The 18,542-nt window shown below is 55.7% G+C and overlaps 3 protein-coding genes across 6 annotated transcripts; all 3 read right to left on the bottom strand.

Moving 5' to 3' along the window:
• Positions 1-334: 334 nt before the first annotated feature.
• Positions 335-4,141, bottom strand: PSMD3 (proteasome 26S subunit, non-ATPase 3). Its single transcript, XM_085211296.1, has 12 exons — positions 3,883-4,141; positions 3,565-3,755; positions 3,294-3,431; positions 2,991-3,127; positions 2,723-2,913; positions 2,439-2,542; positions 2,221-2,335; positions 1,819-1,938; positions 1,606-1,709; positions 1,151-1,306; positions 925-975; positions 335-836 (listed from the first exon to the last, which is right to left on the bottom strand). The coding sequence occupies exons 1-12, from the start codon at positions 4,055-4,057 to the stop codon at positions 759-761; spliced, it is 1,560 nt and encodes a 519-aa protein (XP_085067422.1). The 5' UTR covers positions 4,058-4,141; the 3' UTR covers positions 335-758.
• A 397-nt stretch (positions 4,142-4,538) lies between these two features.
• Positions 4,539-9,544, bottom strand: GSDMA (gasdermin A). 3 transcript variants are annotated; one of them, XM_085211297.1, is made up of 11 exons: positions 9,523-9,544; positions 9,270-9,432; positions 7,572-7,630; positions 7,267-7,477; positions 6,642-6,807; positions 6,465-6,558; positions 6,145-6,192; positions 5,739-5,893; positions 5,377-5,527; positions 5,128-5,201; positions 4,539-4,828 (listed from the first exon to the last, which is right to left on the bottom strand). In XM_085211297.1, the coding sequence occupies exons 1-11, from the start codon at positions 9,527-9,529 to the stop codon at positions 4,604-4,606; spliced, it is 1,353 nt and encodes a 450-aa protein (XP_085067423.1). In that variant the 5' UTR covers positions 9,530-9,544; the 3' UTR covers positions 4,539-4,603. The 3 variants fall into 3 exon arrangements, with proteins under 3 accessions (XP_085067423.1, XP_003213868.1, XP_010722889.1); XM_003213820.5 differs by lacking the exon at positions 9,523-9,544 and having other exon boundaries at positions 7,572-7,836; positions 9,270-9,411; XM_010724587.4 differs by lacking the exons at positions 9,270-9,432; positions 9,523-9,544 and adding an exon at positions 7,966-8,489 and having other exon boundaries at positions 7,572-7,836.
• A 620-nt stretch (positions 9,545-10,164) lies between these two features.
• On the bottom strand, positions 10,165-18,213 carry ORMDL3 (ORMDL sphingolipid biosynthesis regulator 3). Of its 2 annotated transcripts, none has more exons than XM_085211302.1 (4): positions 18,082-18,213; positions 15,067-15,262; positions 14,204-14,355; positions 10,165-14,112 (listed from the first exon to the last, which is right to left on the bottom strand). In XM_085211302.1, the coding sequence occupies exons 2-4, from the start codon at positions 15,238-15,240 to the stop codon at positions 13,977-13,979; spliced, it is 462 nt and encodes a 153-aa protein (XP_085067428.1). In that variant the 5' UTR covers positions 15,241-15,262; positions 18,082-18,213; the 3' UTR covers positions 10,165-13,976. The 2 variants fall into 2 exon arrangements, with proteins under 2 accessions (XP_085067428.1, XP_003213866.1); XM_003213818.5 differs by lacking the exon at positions 18,082-18,213 and adding an exon at positions 17,389-17,873.
• Positions 18,214-18,542: the final 329 nt, after the last annotated feature.

Here is an 18,542-nt window from a genome sequence, read left to right as displayed (position 1 = left end):
TCCTGGAGCAGGGATGGAGCCGTATCCATTCCCTGGGGCTGCCCCATTCCGGAGGCACAGCCCCTGGCCGCCAGCCCAGCACAGGCGTGCCGGGAGATTCCCAGATTTTCCCCAGAGGCCGAAAGCAGCTGCTCCCAGCTGCCAGCAGCACCCGGCTGTGTGGGCTGCGCGGCCCCCACCCCATCTCCATCCCCACTCCGTTATCTGTGGGTCACACAAAGGCCCCACCCTGGTGCCTTTTCCAGTAGGGATGGGAGGGGAAGAGGCAGCAGCCTGAGCTCCCAGCAGAGCTCCCTTCCGAGCACAACAAACCCACGGCAGGAGGACAGGTGGGTGTTTTTCCAAGTTTTATTTTAAAGTCATAATTGAAGCTTAACAAAGTCTGACCCCTCAATCAGTGCAAGAGCTGTAGGGGTAACAGTGATGCCCAGGGAGCCCCGCTATCGCGGCCCCGGCCACAGGAGCTCCCACTCTCTTGGATCTGTGTGTGCCCCACAGGGCTCAGCAACAACTGACCACAGGCAACCTCAAAAGAATGTTTGTTTATTGGGGAAGGGGTTTCCCTCTGTGGGTGAGGGAACAGGAGGTCAGGGCCTGTGGCTGGGGGCCGATGAACCCTGCGTGCCCCCCACTCCCAGTACAGACATGCAGGTACTTATAAAAGAAAGGCAGAGGGGGGACCGGGGCCGCGTGGGGCAGCTCTCCTCAGACAGCATTTTCCCTAAGGACAAATAAAAAAAACAGAGCCAGGCCAGAGGTCACGGGAAACCGTCGTCATCGTCCTCTGCCATCTCCTTTGCGAACTCCAGGTCCTGCTGCTCGCGCTCCCGGCGCTCCTGGGAAGCAAAGGCCAATGTTGGGGATGGAGCTGTGGAATGAACGCGGCACGCTCCTGGCGCCAGCAGGGAGAGGGTGAGAGCTCACCTCTGCAGATTCCAAGTCCTTGTTGTAAGATTTGGGTGGGAACCTCATGGCCTGGAAAGCCAAGGGAGATGAGAAGCTGTGAGCTGAGAAGCGCTTCTGCTCTGCCCCACTGTCCTTCCACTCACAGCAGCTCTACTGCAGCCGGAGCCAAACTGCCTCCTCCCTCTGTGCCACCCCTGTGCTCCCTCAGCCCCCCGGGGTCCTCACAGAGCTGCGCTGTGCTCACCTTGACTGACATGTTGTGGATGTCGAGGCAGAAGGAGATACGCTGGTGGAACGCCAGCTGGGGCTCCCGGGTCGAGTAGATGTCAATCATCTCTTTTGACTGCACGTAGCCCTTCTCGTGGTTAATGCTGGCCTCAATCACGCCATCCCGGATGGCCTGTGAGCCAGAGAGCGTGTGGTCAGGGCACCACCACCTCCCAGGGTTTAGAGCAAAGGAAGGCGCTGGGGAGCGGCGGGCTCAGGACAGTGCACAGAGATGGGAGCTGGTGCCCTCAGCACCCCCAGAGCGGCACAACCTAAAACCAGCAGCCCTGGGAAGGGAGCGCGGTGGGGGCAGGGCAGGAGAGGCCTGGCAGGAGAGGCCTGGCAGGAGAGGCCTGGCAGGAGAGGCCTGGCAGGAGAGGTGGGCAGCCCAGGACCCAGGAGGCAGAGGGATGAGGCTTCCTGCACAGCTACCTTGGCAACAATGAACTCCGCATCCTCGGGGCTGTCCAGCTGCAGCTTCTGGGCAATGTCAGCCAGGGAGATGCGGGAGTAGGAGAGGCTGATCATGCGGACACCTGGGGAGGAGGAGAAACAGGAGTGGAGCCCCACACCATGCAGCACAGGGCGGCAGCCTCCCACCAAGCCTCTGGTGGTGGCAGAGTCCCCAACCGCCACACCTCCTACCCGTCTTGATGACGTTGTGCCTCAAACGAATGATCAGTGTGTAGGTGCCATCGGCCTGGAACTTGTCCCCAAACTGATCGAGGACTTGGTTGAACTTGGCCAGGTTCCCAGTCCTGACGGCTGCAGGGGAAGGTGGAAGAGAAAAATGTGTGAGGGAGGGAGGGAGGGCTGGGGTGTGGTGGGAAGCACAGGGCTGCCATCTGCCATCTGTCCCATTGAAGAAGAAAGGAGAAGCCGGCCCTTCGGAAACTGCTGACTGGTGCAGTGGATCGGCACCACTCAGATTGTGTGAGTGGACAGGAGAGGAACCCCCAGCAGCACCCCCCCTCCCCACCAAGACTTTCCTTGAAGTGGAGCACTCTGCCAAGGGATCGGGGCAGGGGCACAGCAGCAGCACCGTACCCTGAGTCAGCAGGAAGTACGGCATGAGCGAGCGCTTCAGGGACGGCTGTCTGAACTGCAACCTATCCGGGATCTCCCCGAGCAGCAGTTCCACCACGATGAGCAGCTTGTGCACCTTGCATGGAAACAGCTCCTGAGCCCCTGAGGCAACGCCAAGTCCAGGGGCAGCTTCCCCACGGAGTGCAGACCCCATGGGAGCACGGCAGGTTCCTGCTTACTGTCTGCTTGAAGCCAACAGCTGTGTGCTGCGGTGCCTTCCGCAGAGCGTTCGTCATGGTCCTCCTGGCCTCCGAGTACTCCAGCTGAATGGCCTTAATGCGCCCTGGGAGGGGGAGAGCGTTCACACGGGGCCGAATGCATTTTGGAAAAGCAAATCTGACCAAATGAGGCTTTGCATCCCGACTCAAAGCTCCATCCCCAGCTGCTCCAGGAGGTTCTCTGCGGGACCAATCCCGTGCGCACCCTGAGCTGCCAGCACCACGCAGAACCCTCTGCATCTCACCTGTGTAATAGAGGTACCGGGCCCACTCGTTGTTGTTGGCCTGCTCGGGAAACACCGACTTGGAGACGAGTTTCTCCGCTTGGTCGTAGAGGTTGTAGTGGAGATAATTCCTCAGCAGCAGGTTGAGCAGCGTGGCCTGGCCGTCTGCATCGTGGCGCAGCGTGGCCGTCCGCAGCCGGGCGTGCAGGAAGCTGCAGGGAAGGGAGAGAGCGTGCAGGGGAAAGGGAGAGAACACAGGGAGAGCCCGGCCGTGCGGGGTCAGCCCTACCTCCTGACCACATCGAGTTTATTCAGGAATTCATAGATGCGGGAGTGGTAGTAATAACACTTTGCCACCACCAGGTCAAGGGCCCGGCGGTTCTGGGAGCTGATCTTTTGCATCAGGTCATCAGACACTTTTTGAGCCTGCAGGAAGGAAACTGAGGTCAGAGGAGAGAAACGGCGGCCCGGGAGGAGCAGGAGGAGCCCGGAGGCTGCCCCAGGCTGGAACGGAGGGGAGGCAGGTCCCTGAGGCTTCCAGGAGTGCCACACAAAGGGCTCAGGTTTAGAGCCGCATCTTGGGACACCTCACCTCCGGATATCGCTTGCTGTTCATCAGGTAGATAACAAGGAGCAGCTGCAGGTAAGCCTCCACTTCTGGCAACAGAGGAGCGGAGGCCGCCTTCCCCATCCGCGGGCGAAACTGCAGCTCAGCTTCTGTGTCCATGGGCTGCAGGGGGCAGAGACGTGCCGGACGTCAGCCCGGCCCCCCCAGACCCGCATCCCATCCCACGCGGCCCCTCGTCGCCCTCCCGCAGCCGCCGGGGCTCCGCGGGGGCGCAGCGCGGTCCCCACAGCCGCACCTCCTCCAGGAAGCCAAGAAGGAAATCCCGCACGGCGCCGTTGGAGGTGAAGAAGCCGTTGACGGCCTTGTGGAGCACGTTGGCGTTGAGGCGGCGGGACGTGGAGGGCAGCGCCCGCAGCGCCCGCAGGACGTAACGCGGCTCCTTCCCCGACACGGCCTTCTCCAGCTGCTTCACGTGCTCCTTGATGTCTGCGGGGCACAGGCGGGGCACGACGCGCCGTGCCGTCCTCGGGGCTCAGCACGGCCCCCCTCCGCCCCCTCCCCCCAACCCTCAGCTCACCTCAGCCCCCCCCGCCCCTCCCGGGCCGCCGCTCACCCTCCAGTGTGATGGCATCCAACTCCCGCTGGGGCTGCCGTTCCCCTCCCGCCTCCCCCGCCGGCACCGCCGCCGTTTCCTCCTGCATCTCCACGTCGGGAGGGGCGGGCGGCGGTCCGTCGGGAGGCGCCTTGGCCTTTTCCCCGCGCCGCCGGGCCGCCCCGTCCTGCTTCATGGCCGGGCCGCGCCGGTGACACTGCAACACGCGCGGGGCGCGCCGGGACGGGGCAGGCGCGACCAATCGTCGCCGAGCCTTCCCGCCAGCCCTGAGCGATCGAGCGCCGAGCTCAGCGCCTCTCGGTTACTTCCGCCGGGGGCGCTCGGGAGTTTCCGATAAGCTCTCGGCTATTTCCGGTCGCCTCTCGGCTGCTTCCGTCACTTTCGCGGCGCATGCGCGCTCGCTTGCTGCCTGCGCGGGAGCACGTGGCCGCGTTCGGGGCTCCCGGCGCGGTGCTGCGTGTGACGCTGCGTGACGCTGCGTGACGCTGCGGGGCTCCTCCTTCCCTCCTGCACTTTGAATGGGGACAAAAGCACTGCTGGCACCCAGCTTCGGGCTCTGTTAGTTCTGTTGCTTTAAGCCTGCTTGGAAGCGAGTGGGAAAAGCAGCAAAACGAAACCAGACCACCTTGCTGTGCTTGCAACTTGAAGAAAGAAACTTGGTGTAATTGCTTTTTAATCAATCAGGTAATTCCCCTTCAGTCAGCCCTACCAGGAGGACCCATCAGGACGCACCCAGGCAGTGCAGTGCATGCAGGGCTGCATACAGAGCTGCCAGGGATGGGAAGTTTTCCTCCTTGCAGACGGCAGCGCTGCTCCCCTGCAGCTCCACCCCACTCATCTCCAGCACCGCCGTGGTCAGCTGCTGCTGCTGCTGCTGCTGGCTGAAGGAGGGGAGCAAACCAGCAGCAGTGCTGTGCTCTGCGTTTTGCTCCAGGATGCTCCTCACCTTTGCAACAACAGAAGAAGCAAAATCAGCATTCTGACAATCCGCAGTTGGAAGTTAAGGCTCCATGATCCCTTCTGTCATCTGTAGGTGTACTGAACTATACACGTTTATATACTTCTCACCCTTTACATTTTTGATTCCTGCCACGTTTGGAGCAGTGGCTCATTTCCCTCTCCCCAGAGTTACCTCAAGCTGTGATACGCTGCCAGTATCCCATAATATGAACGTTGCTTTGCTTGAACTCCCATTACCCCCACCCTCTGTTCAGAGCCAAGCATCAATGCTGTGTATTTTCTCACCAGTTTAAGCTGTTGGGGCACAATCTTCACTTCCCAAGACTCCAGCAGTAGCAGCAGCTGATCCTCCGTTAGCTCTGGAGAATTAAAAGAGATTTGTGCCACGAAGGCAGCGAATCACCCCGGGGTGTTTGGAGAGGTGAGAAGGCTGACCTGGGTCCTGCATTGGATGCCTGCATTCTCAGCAGTTCTCTGGGCACTTTAAACTGCATGGGATGAATGAAGGCATTGCTCTGTGCCTGCAGCCCTTACCACTGAAGGCATCCAGAGTGTAGGAGATGGCTTCTGTCAGGCTGAGGAGATCACAACGGGCAGAAATCTTAAGTGTGCTGAGCAGAACTTCCAAGTCTGGGCTCTGTGTTGTCAGCTCACAGTTATCAGGGTCATCGAGGAGTGCTTCCATCTGTGAGAGAAAAAGGGGAGAACTCTCAGGGTTTACTGAAGTTCCTGCAAAGGCTTCTTTGCACCCACAGAACCAAGAATCCCATCGTCTCTGTCATTCTGGGTGGGGATGAGGGCCAGGTGAGCGTGGTGAGCTGTGCCACAGCTCCTGCACAAAGCCTTCTGGAGGTGTGATAACAGATAAAGACTTTGGACTTAGAAACTCTGCTTACCTTCTCGGTCAGCTCCTCAAGGAGGTTCCTGTCTCTCATCACAGCTTTGATGGACTTTACAATGATGGCATTCAGCTCATCAGCCAGCTGGGACAGAATGTGACACTTCTCCTTGGCTTCTTTCTCCACTGCATCTACTTCTCTGGGTGCAAAACCTGCAAACCAGAAAGTGACCAAATATTCCTGTTTTAAATGAGGCAATCCTGCAGTGATTTCACTGTATGTAGAATCTGAAACACTTCTGTGAATTCTGTCAAAGTAAATAATGCTCAGTTTTGTGCTGGATGATTGTGGCTCAGGTTGTGGGCAGTGAGCAGCAGCAGCTTTGTGACTATCCCAAGAGATCCCATCCTTCCCAGGTGGGATAACAGTAGTGCAAACAGAGCTATTAAAACACAGTGCTTACCATCAGATACAAACGTTGGTTGATTACTCTCTGGAAAATGGTTGATACCTGTAACAGTATAGAGATGGAATTGCTGGTTTAGAAAACACCTGGAGCTGGATGGGTGGTGCTGGTTGTTTTGTTTTGGACTGAAGGCTGTCCTGAGCATTGGGCCAGCTCTGGGTTGCCCAAAGCGTGTGTTACAGCACGTGCAAATTAAAACTGCTTCTGTCACAGATCTGTGTTTGCAGATGAGCTCAGGGTAGAGCACATCAGACAACGCTTCCGCTCTGCTGCGGAGTTTGCTGGATGGAGGATTTGGGAGTTTCTGTGTCTCTTACCCCACATTGCGTCCCCGATGGTCAGCTGCATCGCCCTGAAGGCCAGCGTGCAGCCCCTGGGTATGGTTATGCTCTGTTTGCTCCCAGTGGTGCCCTGGTCGGTGAAAAGTCCGTTACTGGGCTGAGTGATGTACGGGGTTGGGGAGGATGGGATCCCGGGCTGAGGAGAAGGCAAACCTTAGCAGAGAACTTGGCGTAAAGCTGAGCCATGAACTTCGCCTCCGCCTCCGTGGACTCCTCATATCTGGCCTCCTCTGAGGTCTCTATCGTTTCGTGAATCACGTATAAGTTCTGCCTTGCCTTCCTCAGCTGCTCGATGAAGGTGTGCTTCATGTTGATTTTCCTAAAGGAGAGAAGGGATGCAGTGTCTGCTAACAGTGTCGCACGAAATGGAGTCGCGTCGCTGTAGTGCAAACTGCTCAGAGCCTGCAGCAGCACGCTTGTGTTCCTCATGTCGTACAGCACGGAGATGTTGCAATGGAAGGGTCTGGGAGGGGAAAAAAGGGTTGAGAAACAGGCTGTAGTTCCTGCTGTCCTCGCCGCGTTCCCCTTTGTCTGAGGAGGCCCGCGAGGAGGTGTGGATGGTCTGCATGGAGGTGTTCAGCTTCCTGAATGCAGACCTGCCCGCGCTACGGGGCTGCGCAGGGATCTGAGGCTGGAATGAGAAGTGATGAAGCGTGTGTGGTTACAGCAGTGCTCGGCCCTGGGGCTTCAGTCTTGGCTCTGGCTGTTGGAAAACCACTGCGTGTGTGATGGAGAGGCGTAAGCTGGGGGGTGCGGCCTGCCTCCATGCCTCCCTTACCTTTCCTCTCTCAGTGCCTCAAGTTTGGGTACCAGGATGTGCTTCTTTTCCAGCTTGATGTGCCACTGCTTGGACACTGAGGCAGCTCCTCCCAGTTCTACTTCTGCAGGCTCCGTGGGAATGCTGAGGGTCCCGTCCACGCTGTCCCTGACGCTTCCCGTGGTTGTGAACTGCCGTGGGCTGTGGCCGTCAGTGCTGGGAAGGAGGGACTCTGCAACGATGTGTTGTGTTACAGACTGTGATGGGCTCCCAGTTGGCCACCGAGAGAAAGTAGGGTGGTGCAGAATGATAAATGTGGGCTTTACCGACGCTGTCCTTCTCCTCTCCAGGCAGCAGCACGTCGTGGAGCCTGTATTCTGTCCGTCTGTAGGAGGGAAATGGGCGGAATCTGGCTTTCCTTTTCCTTCGAACCAGGCAAAGCAGCCTGAAGTGGTCTTGGTCTGAGATGCTGTGGACAGGAACCAGGTCTCCTTTGGGATCCATTTGCTTTGCTACTTTTTGGGTGATTTTTTTAAACATTCTGCAGCAGCTTTATGAATTCTCAACCCAAGGAGAGAAGCGCAGTCGTGCCTTAGGAAAGAAGACAAGCAAAATGAGTTGGGACACAAGTAGAAGGTCACAATAAAATATCTTACTTCTAACTTTTGAGGATAATAACCCCCCCCAAAGAATACAAGAATACAACTTGGACGAGACTACCTTCAAAAGGCACCTGGAGAGGTCCTGATAGCGGCTGTGCCCTGCTAATTAACCTCATTCAGGCTCATCCCCATTTGCTGTGCAGCTTGCAGGCCTGGGTTGGGCTGAGAGCACAGCTGGCTGTTTGGGGATGGAGCTTTGCTGCTGGAGCCCATGGCTGCTCCTCCAGCAGTTTTGTTTGTTCCATGCACCATCACATAGCACAGCAACCTGAGCTGGGCATGATTGTTTAACCTCTGTACCACCTGCTGGGGTCCCCAGTGCTTTAATTAATGCACTGCTCTTATAGAGCCTTAAAGAAAGCAAATCTTGAGCAATTCCTTGCTGTTCTGTAGTTGTTGCTTTGTGTGCTCTGCGTTTCCCCCCGTCTTGGTGCCCGGCAGAGCTCTGTTGTTTCGAAACAGAATGTTGGAAAAACAATTTGGTCAAAGTCTTAAAGGAAGTGAAAGTGTTGAAGGTGATGGGACGAGGAAGGAGGAGCGCTCGTTGTTTGCCAGAATGTTCCTCAGCATTCTGGGTGTTTCTCATGGATCGGCACTGACCCCCCCCCAGACCCCCAACCTCCCCACTGCTCTCCCTGCATCCCTGTTGGGAGAGCTGGAAATGGAAGCTGCTGGCCGGTTCTTAGTTCTGTAAGCAGAACTTTGGTTTTATTTGATTTACGAGCTTTGGTTTACACTGGATTGAGCTTTGAGTTATGAGCAAAACAGCTTCCTATAGTTAAGGAGAAAAATGTGCTGTGTTATCACTTCCGTGCGCTGCTTTATTGTGTCGTGTTCAGAGGGAGTGGATCCCATCCTACAGTTTGCTCTCCCCCCTCCCAAAAGGAGCACAGAGTCACATCCTGCCCAGGGAGGGTGACCAGATTCCGTTCCGTGTCCGTTCCACGAAGGACACTCAGATCCAGACGCAGCCATAAGCAAAGCACAGCAACTCTCGTGAAAACTGAGAGTTTTCTCAGTTAACTGGCTTTAAAAGTAGAGGCACTCTTAAAGTTTCATCTGTCAGGGCTGCGAGGATAAACCCTGTGACTTCATAGGAAGCTGAAATAAGCCTCGGTTGCTTAACTTTATGAGGAGAAAGGAAGACAAAGGGGGGCAGGAGGGAGAGAAGAGAGGAACGGGTCAGAGAGGGGCCGTGGGTCTGCGTTCCAGCTCTGATCCAAATAATGGGGGCCTTCGGGCTGTGGAAGCTCAGCCTTAAGTTTCAAAGTTCTGAAGTCCCGAGAGGAGCTGGGGATGGACTTTGAAGTGCGGGGTGGCAGAATGGGGCAGCCCTCCCCCCATCCGTGGGGCAGCTCTTACCTGGAGCCCCTGGGGGGCTGTGGGGGTCCGTGCTGCTGGAGGGGGGCCGGCTGGTCGCAGTGCCTGCAGTGCCTGCAGTGCTTGCAGTGCTTGCAGTGCTTGCTGTGCCTCCTGTGCTTGCTGTGCCTGCTGTGAGCCTCCTGCCAGCCCGGAACTGACTGCCCTATAAGGAAAGAAGCACTGATGTAACTCCGACCCAGCAGCTTTCTGGCTGTCACTTCTGCTGTCCTGCTGTTCCAGCAGCTGTGGGCACCTTTCATTTGGTTCCTAGGCTGGGGGACTTCGCTGCTGTTGTGGTTCTGTTTTGCTCCCTGCCTGGCAGGGTGAGCAGCAGTGCGTTCTGGTTAAGGCAGCGCGGTTGGGTTGTGGTTGGATTTGATGACCTTGGAGGTCTTTTCCAACCTGAGCAATTCTATGATGCCAAAGCTGCAGAAGTGCAGTGTGTGGTGTGTGTGTGTGTGTGTGGGGGGGGCAGCAATGCTGCATTCTGGTAACCTGCATTCAGTGCTGCTTTGCTGGTGCTGTGCTGGATGCACGGGGTTGGTGGGGAGCCTGGAGGGGGCCGGGGGGGGCTGAGCAGTGCTGGTTGATATCTGAAGGATGGGGGGATGGGGCCGGGCTGTGCTCAGCAGTGCCCAGCAATGGGATGAGGGCAGCGGGCACAGATTGCAGCTCAGGGCTCCCCATCCGCACATAAAGAGACAAAGCCTGGAACAGCTGCCAGACGGGTGAGGAGGGGGAACAGGAGCTGCTGTGGGGGGATTTGGACCCTTCTGACCCCTACGGCTCTGTGGTCCGTGAGGTTTCAGCTCGGCTCTGCCTGGTGAGCCTGCAGTCACAGTGCACAGCAGTGAGCAAAACTGCCCACGTGAGAATCCGAGGAGCTGAACACGAGTTTTTACATGAATACTCACTTTATTAGTTTCTCTTAGCTGTACAAAGGAGTAATAAAAATATTCACACTTTGTTTTAGAAAGTTCTCTACACGAGACTTCAGGATCCACAGCAAAAAGAAGGGCTGCTGGAAAATACCAAACCAAACCCAAACCCTAAAACTATGTACAATGTCAGAACGTTCTCTTAATAAAAAAAAAAAAAACACAAACAAAACAAATTTAGCTTAAATTGATCCAAGGAGGACACATCAATGCAAAGACCTGCATGCTTAAAAAATCTGACACGCAATGATAGAGCCATGGGAGTCCCAGTAAGAAATATTAATGCATTAATAATGGTAACCCAACTGCCGTCCCCTTTTCAAGGGCCAGTATCAACTTCCTATTAAAAAAAAAAAAAAAAACCACCAAAAAATACAATTAAAAAAGACCTCAAGATTAAGTAGCCCTAAATCTCAGGGGTTTTATTTGTTTCTTTTAAAGGCTTTTTTTTTTTTCCTGCAGTGGTTTGGACTGTGAGAAATCCCACTGGGAAGTGCAGGGTAGGAGCCCTGACTGATAGAGCAGTCGTGCCTGATTGCTTCCTGCTGTCCCAGGGCTGGATGTGTGCATGGCTGAGGGTGACCTCAAGTGGTGCTCATCTGAAGCTGTCCTGCATTTATGGCAGGACGAAAGAAAAAACCCCAAAGGATTTCGGTACCTGCAGTCCCACGAGGGAGTCCTCCTTTATTCTCCAGCTGAAGTTTGTTCGTGGCTGTGCGCAGAACCAGCACAGGTTGGAGAGGAGGATCGAAATCCCATTTAAAATCGCTGCCCATCACTGATCCCCCTGTCGGGAAGACCAGCCTTTGTGCACTGAGCTCACTTCTGTAAGAACGTAACAAGCAGAAATAGAGCAGAAGTGGCTTCAGTGCAGCTCCAGGAGGCCCAGGGATGCTGCTCTGCTTTCACAGCACTGCAGCAGAGACCCTTAAGCAGGGGCTCCCTGGGACAGCAGTGCTGGCAGGGAGGATCCAGGCACAGAGCAGTGAGTGTGGTTCGCCCAGCAGCACCCAGTGCTGTTCTTTAAGGTCCCTTTCCTATTTTTAATTCTGGTACCTCCCCTTAGGATGGGATCTGAAGGAAGATCTGAGATCAGCAATTGTTCAAGTAGCCATTAATCTGATGGAACCACCTCACGCACCGTATTAGCAACACCACATCCTTCAGCTCTACGTTTCTCCAGTTTTAATTAATATTCCTTTTGATCGGATTAACTGCATAAGTCCGAGTTAACTTCAGGTACTGCACAGCAAAAATGCTCTACGTGCCTCGTAAAGAATGTCATCTGCCACGGAACCCCAGGTGAGGACACCTGTGTAATGGCTATTTTCATCATCCCAGTTAATTAAATTGGGAAAAGTTTGCTATTATGATTAAGGCTTTGCCCCACGAGGAGTTCTGGACTCTGGGCTTGAAAACCTGCCTTTGCCAGAAGTCTGTAATTCCACTCTGTATTGTTTTATTGATGGTCTTTAATTGAACAGAAGAGAATCGGGTGTCCATCGTGTCAGTGAGCAGCACAAACAGTGGATGCTCCGATCCCCAGCAGTAACACTGTGATGGAGCTGAGCCCCAGAACATCACAACTGCTCTGACCTGGAGTAACTCACGTCACCTGGAGACAATCAGTAGATGCCCTGCGGATGGGAGTCATGTTTTTAAGCCAAAGCACCTTAGGTGTAACGATGACTTTTGCTCCATAAAAGCTTATATTTTTCCCTTTTTTATTAAGCCTAAACAAGTAGTGGTTTTTTCTCCTGGAGGTTTACCATTGGGACATGGGTTCGTGTGCTCTGGGGGGCTGCCCTGTTAGGAGCAGCTGCTGCAGCACTGTGCCCATGGGCATCCCAGGTTCATTCCTTCCTAATTTCCAAAGTATTGATTGACAAAACAGTTCTATTGTGAAAAAAAAGAAGTATTTTCTTTCCCCAAAGTCATTGTCTGGTAGCTTAAAGAGTACATCAGCTTTAGGGTCTATAGTACCTTAACTAAAGCAGCAGTCCTCACGTCAAGGTGGTTTAACCCCCAGCCAGGCAGGTAACCACACATCTGCCAAGCTCTCACTGGAGATCAGCACTCAAATACCAACCCTCACCTACCTTCCTTTCCACTTCAAACACTTCCATTGCTCACACCTATCAGGCGACGGCCCCGTGCATCCCAGCAAGGCTCTGAGCAATGTTAACTCTTTTCTCCCTTCCCTGCAGCAGCCTGGTGAGTATGGGACAGAAGTAAAGCCTAATATTATGCGTGGGGTAGTACTAGATCTTATACAGCAGATCTTGGAGCTCCTCTGTGCCCTACGCTCAGACCCTCACACAGAACTCAGTACCCACTCTGACTTCCCAAGCTAGACTCGGCTAATGAAGAACAAACCAGCATGTTTAGAACGCCTTCACCATTGCCTGTGTGAGACAAACGTAAGCACTGAGACAACAAAAAATGCAGGTTTCTGTAAGGGGAAGCATGAGCAAAACCACGTTTCACCTGGCACACAGCTTGCAAGAAAAACCAATTGCTCTGAACAGCAGAAAGGCATCTTGGCCATGAAAGCAAAACCTGCAGCCCTCCTGTGTTCCAGTGGTGGTTGTAGGGGGACGAAGGCTTGATTTTATTCCTGTACAAAACCATCCGTTGTCTTTGGTGACACAAAGACCCTTCTCTCGGTCAGGTCAGTGTGATGCTGGTGCTGCTCCTCAGCGCTGCTCTGCTCCCCCCCCCCGGCAGGGATCAGCCCCGGGGGTCTGCAGCGCTTCGTCGCCACGTGGAGACTTTCGTGCTGAGTTAATTGGAGAACTGGCAGATCTCATTAACAGCTGCGTGGGCTGAGGAGACCGAGGGGGTGGATGGAGGAGAAGAACTCAAATCGCTGCCACCAACCTCTAAAGCAGCCATCCGGCTCTCGCACGGTCTGCACCCGTCACTCTTTGGTTCCTCCCAGGCTCATGCTGTCTCCGTGCACCAGGCAGCTCAGGGGCATCTGCAGTCCATCATTCCGATGAGCTGCACCTCAGTCCTTCGTCCAAACGCTTCGCTGCCTGAGCGCTTGAAAAGCTGAGAGGTTTGGGATGGGAAGCGAAGTCATCCAAGCTGGAAGCCGCAGCTGTGAGCTGGGACCTCTTCCCTGGACCGGATGGATGGTCCCACAGAAAGCACAAAGCTGTCTCCAAGTGCAGGTCGTTTCATTTTTCCTATGCTGCTTTTAGTAGAACTTCCTTTCCCAGCGGCGTGAAAAATTTCAGAATAAAAATCTGTCATTTCTGTTCCCCTCCCTCTCTTCCTCTGCCCAAGAAGTGGAAATAAAACCCGAAACCATCAAATATTGGGAGAGTTTGGCTGCGTCCCTTTCGATTTCCTCGCGTATCGCTTTAAAGCACCAAAGCCTCAGAAAGGGAAATAATGTTAAAGTGCATTTACCACAGCAATAGTACCAGCACTAAAAGCTTCTCCCCTCAGCCCTGTTCTCATCGCACCTGGGATAGACGAAAACCTTCCCACGATTCATCCTCTTTGTACCTTGGAGTCTCGGTGTATCTGCATCTATTTATGACGCTGGAATAAAAGAAGTCCAGCATCCTGCTCCTCACTAAACTCTACTCTGGAGCTTCTTTAGATTTATTGGGCACGAGGATCCAGCATGCGGTGTATGTCTATTGGGTACTGCGTTTAAACAGCTGCTGTGAAACTATCCCAGTGTGTGTGGGCAGGGGGGAACGGGAGCGGGGAGGAGGAACGTCCCCGAGCTCCGCTGCTCCTCCGTCTGCACACTTCAGTATTTGTTGATCCCAAAGATCCGGACTCCGTGGAACTGAGGCAGTTTGGGGATCAGGACGCTCATCAGGGAGATGGTGTTGATGACAAAGTGTATCCGGTCGTACTTGGTGTAAAAGCTGGTTAGAAAATACCTGCAGAGAAAGGGGGAACAAGAAGAGACACCGAATGATACCACTCCGCCTGCTTTGCTTCCCGTGTGCTCTGCTCCCCCCCAGCACTCACAGCACGATGGGCATGATGGTCAGGAACTTGCGGGACGCTGTGAACTGCACGCCGTAATCCATCTGCTCCCAGTGCGTCAGCAGCCGTGCCTTGCCCTGGTCTGGCGTCTCGAAAGGGGTTCCTTTCACGGTGTGTAGGAAGATGTACATGCTCTGCAGCGAACACAAACGCAGGGTGAGATGTGCGTGGCGTTCTGGGCCCCCCAGCAATGGCTCAGCTTCAGCCAGAGGAGCACAGCAGCGAGGGGCTGCGCGGGAGGCTTGCAGCAGCACTGCAAGGAGGGATGCGTCACCATCACTGCCAACGCAAACAGCCCTGGGGGGAGGCTGCAAGTTGGGCCAGCTCTGCTTAGGGCAACACCTCTCCCTCTGCTCCCATGCATAAGGAAAAGGAGCTGCGAGATTTCCGCACTTGGATCTCTGGGATCCGGAGATCAGCACGGCCTGACTGCAGTGGGCAGTGCTAAATGCTGTCTAAAACAAGTGCTGCTGGAGCTGCAGGCAGAATGGACCCGTTGCTGTCTTATAGATAAGTTTGGCTCAGCCGTGTCTTTTATGCTCAGCCCTCACTGCCCTCAACTCCTCTCTGTTCCCAGGACCAAAGCTGGTGCTGGCGGAGGAAAGCAGGGCAAGGAGCTGGGCGAAATGCAGGCAGCTGTGCTGCACTCAGCCCCCAGCAGTTGGAGCTCTGGGTTTATTTGCTGGCGTGTCGATGTATTTTTATATCACCAGAGATAACACGAGCAATCCCAAGGATTTGTTCGCCGCTGGCGTGCTCTCAGGCTGAGATGCTGACATAAAGGACACCAACTCGGTGGCTGCAGCTCCGAAGTATTTTGCCTCTTTGACCCGGGGGTGGCTTACCATGTTGTGAATGATGTTGGTAAGAGTCCAAACCACGGGGACACTGAAGAAGGGGATGCTGAGGAGCACGACGTGCAGCAGGCCGATGCCAAGGACGTAGGACAGCCAGATGCCCCGGCTGTTCATCACACGGGTGTTGGGGTTCACCTCGCTGTGTGCCGTTCCCACGTTCATGTTGCCTCTTGTTTTCACCCCTCTGAAACAAAACCAGAGGCAGGTCAGTGCTCAGGTTGCTGTTTTCATCCACGTTTCTCAGCTCAGCTTATTGGGAAGCTGAGGGCTGTCTTCCCAGTGATCAGGGATTACAGGACAGACGCAACTTAGAGCCACTGCAATGCAGAATATCTTTACACAGAGATCAGAGAAGGTCTTGCATAAAATGCTCAGCCTGCTTCCCAAGGAAATAATACAGCCTGTCCCTTGCACAGCAGACCCCAAAGCGATGACTTTTCCCTGATGTTTTGCCTCGTGCTTTTGCTGCTTTGGTTTCCACAGCTGAAAACCAACCCAAGCTGCTGTTCTGTCCAGCTCTCAGTCTCGGGAGGCCAGCCCAAGCCAGATCTGACATTATGCTCTGAATGTTGCTGCCAGCTACTCCGAGTTCTCTTTCTGAGTGCTGGGCCTGGCTTGTTTCAGCTGCTGCTGTGCTCTGAGCCTGCCTGGTGCTCACTGACACAGCATGTGTGCACCTCTGGGACGCTCACCGGCGAGCTGATGGATGCTCCCATGCCCTTACTGCCCCTCAGGGAGCTTCAGGTCTGGAAAAGGTTTTTGTTTAGCAGAAAAGAGCCTCCGGATCTGCAGGTTGCTGGGTCAGTGGCTGTCAGCTCTGGGGAATTCTGGACAAAGCACCCTGGTGTGGGAGCAGGACTGGAGCTGGAGGTCAGTGCTGGGACAGCAGCTCCATCCTCAATGTGCCACAGCCCCTAATGGCTCTCAGAAGGAAATCTGGGGGTTGTGCTGGAGTATAACACGAGTTGAAGATGTCACACTATGGGGGGAAAGAAGGGGAAAAAAAAAAAAAAAGGGAAGGAAGAAAAGCAACTACCGCTGTGGAATGTGTAAACAGGAGTGCTGCTTGCCAGACAGGAGAAATAATCCTCCCAGATACTGGTGAGGTCTCAGCTGGAGTGCTGTCCAGTTCTGGGAGGAGCTGGAGGGAGTCCAGGGCAGAACTGTGAGAATGAGCAGAGGTGTAGGAAAAACATGACCTGCAAGGCCATGCTGGAGGAAATGGGTTTGTTTAGTCTAGAGGACGCTCAAAAAAGAGGTGATGAATGGACCCCAAACGCTTAAAGGATCTCTGCAGAGAGAATGGGGACCAAAGTCTACAACGGAGGTTCGGAGCAATGCAGTAACACGGAAAGCTGATGTGGGATAAAGTGCAATTTCTGTCTGGGATCAACCAGGGCTCTAATGGCACTAAAAACTAATGAGCGACTGCTCTGTGCCGCTGTCTGCCAGGCAGGGCAGTGGGGTGGCAAAGGGCGAAGCTCAGAAGCTGAATGTGAAGCAATTCTCCTCTGCCTCAGTTTCCTCACTTGCTGCAGTGATTGGGGTGGTGAAGCTCCCACGGATACAGCACAGGAGGTTAATTAGTTCTTGCAGTGGGGAGCATGAGGCCATGTGATAGCGGAGCATGCTTTTCCAATTCGGCCTTCCCCACCTTAAAAACCTTTCCTTGGTGAATCTTTTTCAATTTCTGGACTGTTTTCACAGCCCTGGCCTGAGCTCTTTGCTCACTTCAGATTGCACACAGAGCTTTGCACGTTATTGCAAAAGCCTGGCTGGGAGCAAATTCCCAAACACAGCTCCCTGCCCCCAGCCCAGATCCCTTCTGGTTTGCTGTCTGATTTTACACTGGGGATTTGTTCACCTGCAGAAAAAAACCCCAAAGCAAACCACAAAAGCGGGAGGAGCTCCAGTTCCAGCTCTGGGCTGCGCGTCCCCAGCTGTGCAGCGTTGGGTCCTGGCAGGGTGACGTTTCCCCAGGCTGAGGGTGAAGGTCGGCGCTGCGCTGACGTCGGACAGAAGCCGTCCAAGGAGGGGAGAAGTGCTGAGCGCAGCTGGATGTGAGCAGGGCACTGCGATGGGGGTTTGGGGCTTTTCCTCACCGCCCAGATTGTCGCACGCTGCGGGTCCCATTGCTGCTCTGCTGGCAGAAGCAGCTCCAGCCCCGAGCCTCAGCGACGCCCCGCAGGGCCGTTTCACCCCTCCGTGCTGAGCGAGGCACAACCGACAGCAGCACCTCACACTCACGTCGTCGTCTATCAGCTGCTGCACGACCCACAGCCCCCATTCAGCAGCCCGTGCGTTCCTCACCTCCTGCTCTGCTCCCAGAGGAGCGTCCCCACCTCCTGCCCCGCTCTGCCACCCAACAGACGCGTCGGCCCGCTGGCTGCGCTGGCTCTCTGCCCGGCAGCTCCTGCGCAGGGCTTTATCGGAGGGCTGCAGAGGTGGGGAGGGCAGCAGGCGCTTATCTCGGTCGATCTGCGCGTTCCCAGCACGCAGGAGATTACGATCCGACGGACGGAGCCGAGATCCCTATCTCTGGCGGCAGCGGCAGCGGCAGCGGCAGCAATCCCCGTCTCCAGAGCGAATGAATATTTTAAACCCTTCTTAGCAAGATGGCAACGCCGTTCGAACCGGAGGATCGAGCGCCTCGCAGACGGCAGCGACCGCGGGGGGGTCGGACGGCAGCACCGCTCCGCGCCCCGCGAGGCTGCGCGATGCCGGGCCGGGAAACTCCGCACACAAAGGAAGCGCCACAAGTGAGCGCTGCGGGGAGGCGGGCGCCGAATCCCGGAGCCGCGGACAAAGCGCCGGCCTCATCCCAACTGCCGCACGGCTCGGCACGGGAAGGGCCGCTGCCCCGCAGCGCTCACCGAGCCCCGCTCCCACCGCTCGGCCGCTCTGCCCGCCTCTCCCCGACTCCCATCCCCGCCGGCCCCGGAGCGCGGAGCTCCACCGCGTGCCCCGCACGGCCGCCCGGTCCCGCGCCCGGCCCGCACTCACCCCCCGGCCCGGCTCCTCCAGCCCCGGCTCGGCCCGGGATCTCCGCCGCTCTCCCGGCGGACACCTCGGCACGGCCCGCCCCGCCGCCCGGCACCACGGGAGCTGTAGTGCGGCAGCGCCGTGCGGGGGGGCGGTGCGGGAGCGGAGCTGTGCGGGGCAGCGCTGCGCCGCGACGGCGCGGCGGGGCGGCTGAGGGATCCTGCTGCCTCCTGCCCTCCTGCCCTCCTGCCCTTCTGCCCTCCTGCCCTCTGGGGTCGGTGCTGCGGGCTGTGTGCGCGGTGCTCCGGTGTTGGTTGATGGGTCCCCACTGCTTTGTTTCTTTGTTTTCGCCGTAATTAACGCGATGCTCAGGTGTTTCAGTAGCGTGCGTCGTGTGGGAAATAAAGTTAATTCGTGGTGTGGCCAGAAAAGAAAGTGCTCCAGAGTTCTACTGAGCAGCTCAGTACGCAGCTACTGAACGC

Source organism: Meleagris gallopavo, chromosome 29 (genome assembly GCF_905368555.1).
Source record: "Meleagris gallopavo chromosome 29, MGAL_WU_HG_1.1, whole genome shotgun sequence".
Taxonomy (NCBI): domain Eukaryota; kingdom Metazoa; phylum Chordata; class Aves; order Galliformes; family Phasianidae; genus Meleagris; species Meleagris gallopavo.
This window is presented reverse-complemented; position numbering and strand designations above follow the sequence as displayed.

Excerpts from the sequence above, each read along its gene's own strand:
- GSDMA (XM_085211297.1), bottom strand. Across the intron at positions 6,559-6,641 it reads ACGCCAAGTTCTCTGCTAAG|GGCACCACTGGGAGCAAACA; the intron begins GTTTGCCTTCTC and ends TTCACCGACCAG. Across the intron at positions 6,193-6,464 it reads CATCGGGGACGCAATGTGGG|GTATCAACCATTTTCCAGAG; the intron begins GTAAGAGACACA and ends ATACTGTTACAG.
- ORMDL3 (XM_085211302.1), bottom strand. The coding sequence starts at position 15,240 with ATGAACGTGGGAACGGCACACAGCGAGGTGAACCCCAACACCCGTGTG. Across the intron at positions 14,356-15,066 it reads CCAACATCATTCACAACATG|AGCATGTACATCTTCCTACA; the intron begins GTAAGCCACCCC and ends TGTTCGCTGCAG. Across the intron at positions 14,113-14,203 it reads ACCATCATGCCCATCGTGCT|GTATTTTCTAACCAGCTTTT; the intron begins GTGAGTGCTGGG and ends CTTTCTCTGCAG.
- PSMD3 (XM_085211296.1), bottom strand. The coding sequence starts at position 4,057 with ATGAAGCAGGACGGGGCGGCCCGGCGGCGCGGGGAAAAGGCCAAGGCG. Across the intron at positions 3,756-3,882 it reads GGATGCCATCACACTGGAGG|ACATCAAGGAGCACGTGAAG; the intron begins GTGAGCGGCGGC and ends TGTGCCCCGCAG. Across the intron at positions 2,914-2,990 it reads AAACTCGATGTGGTCAGGAG|CTTCCTGCACGCCCGGCTGC; the intron begins GTAGGGCTGACC and ends CCTTCCCTGCAG.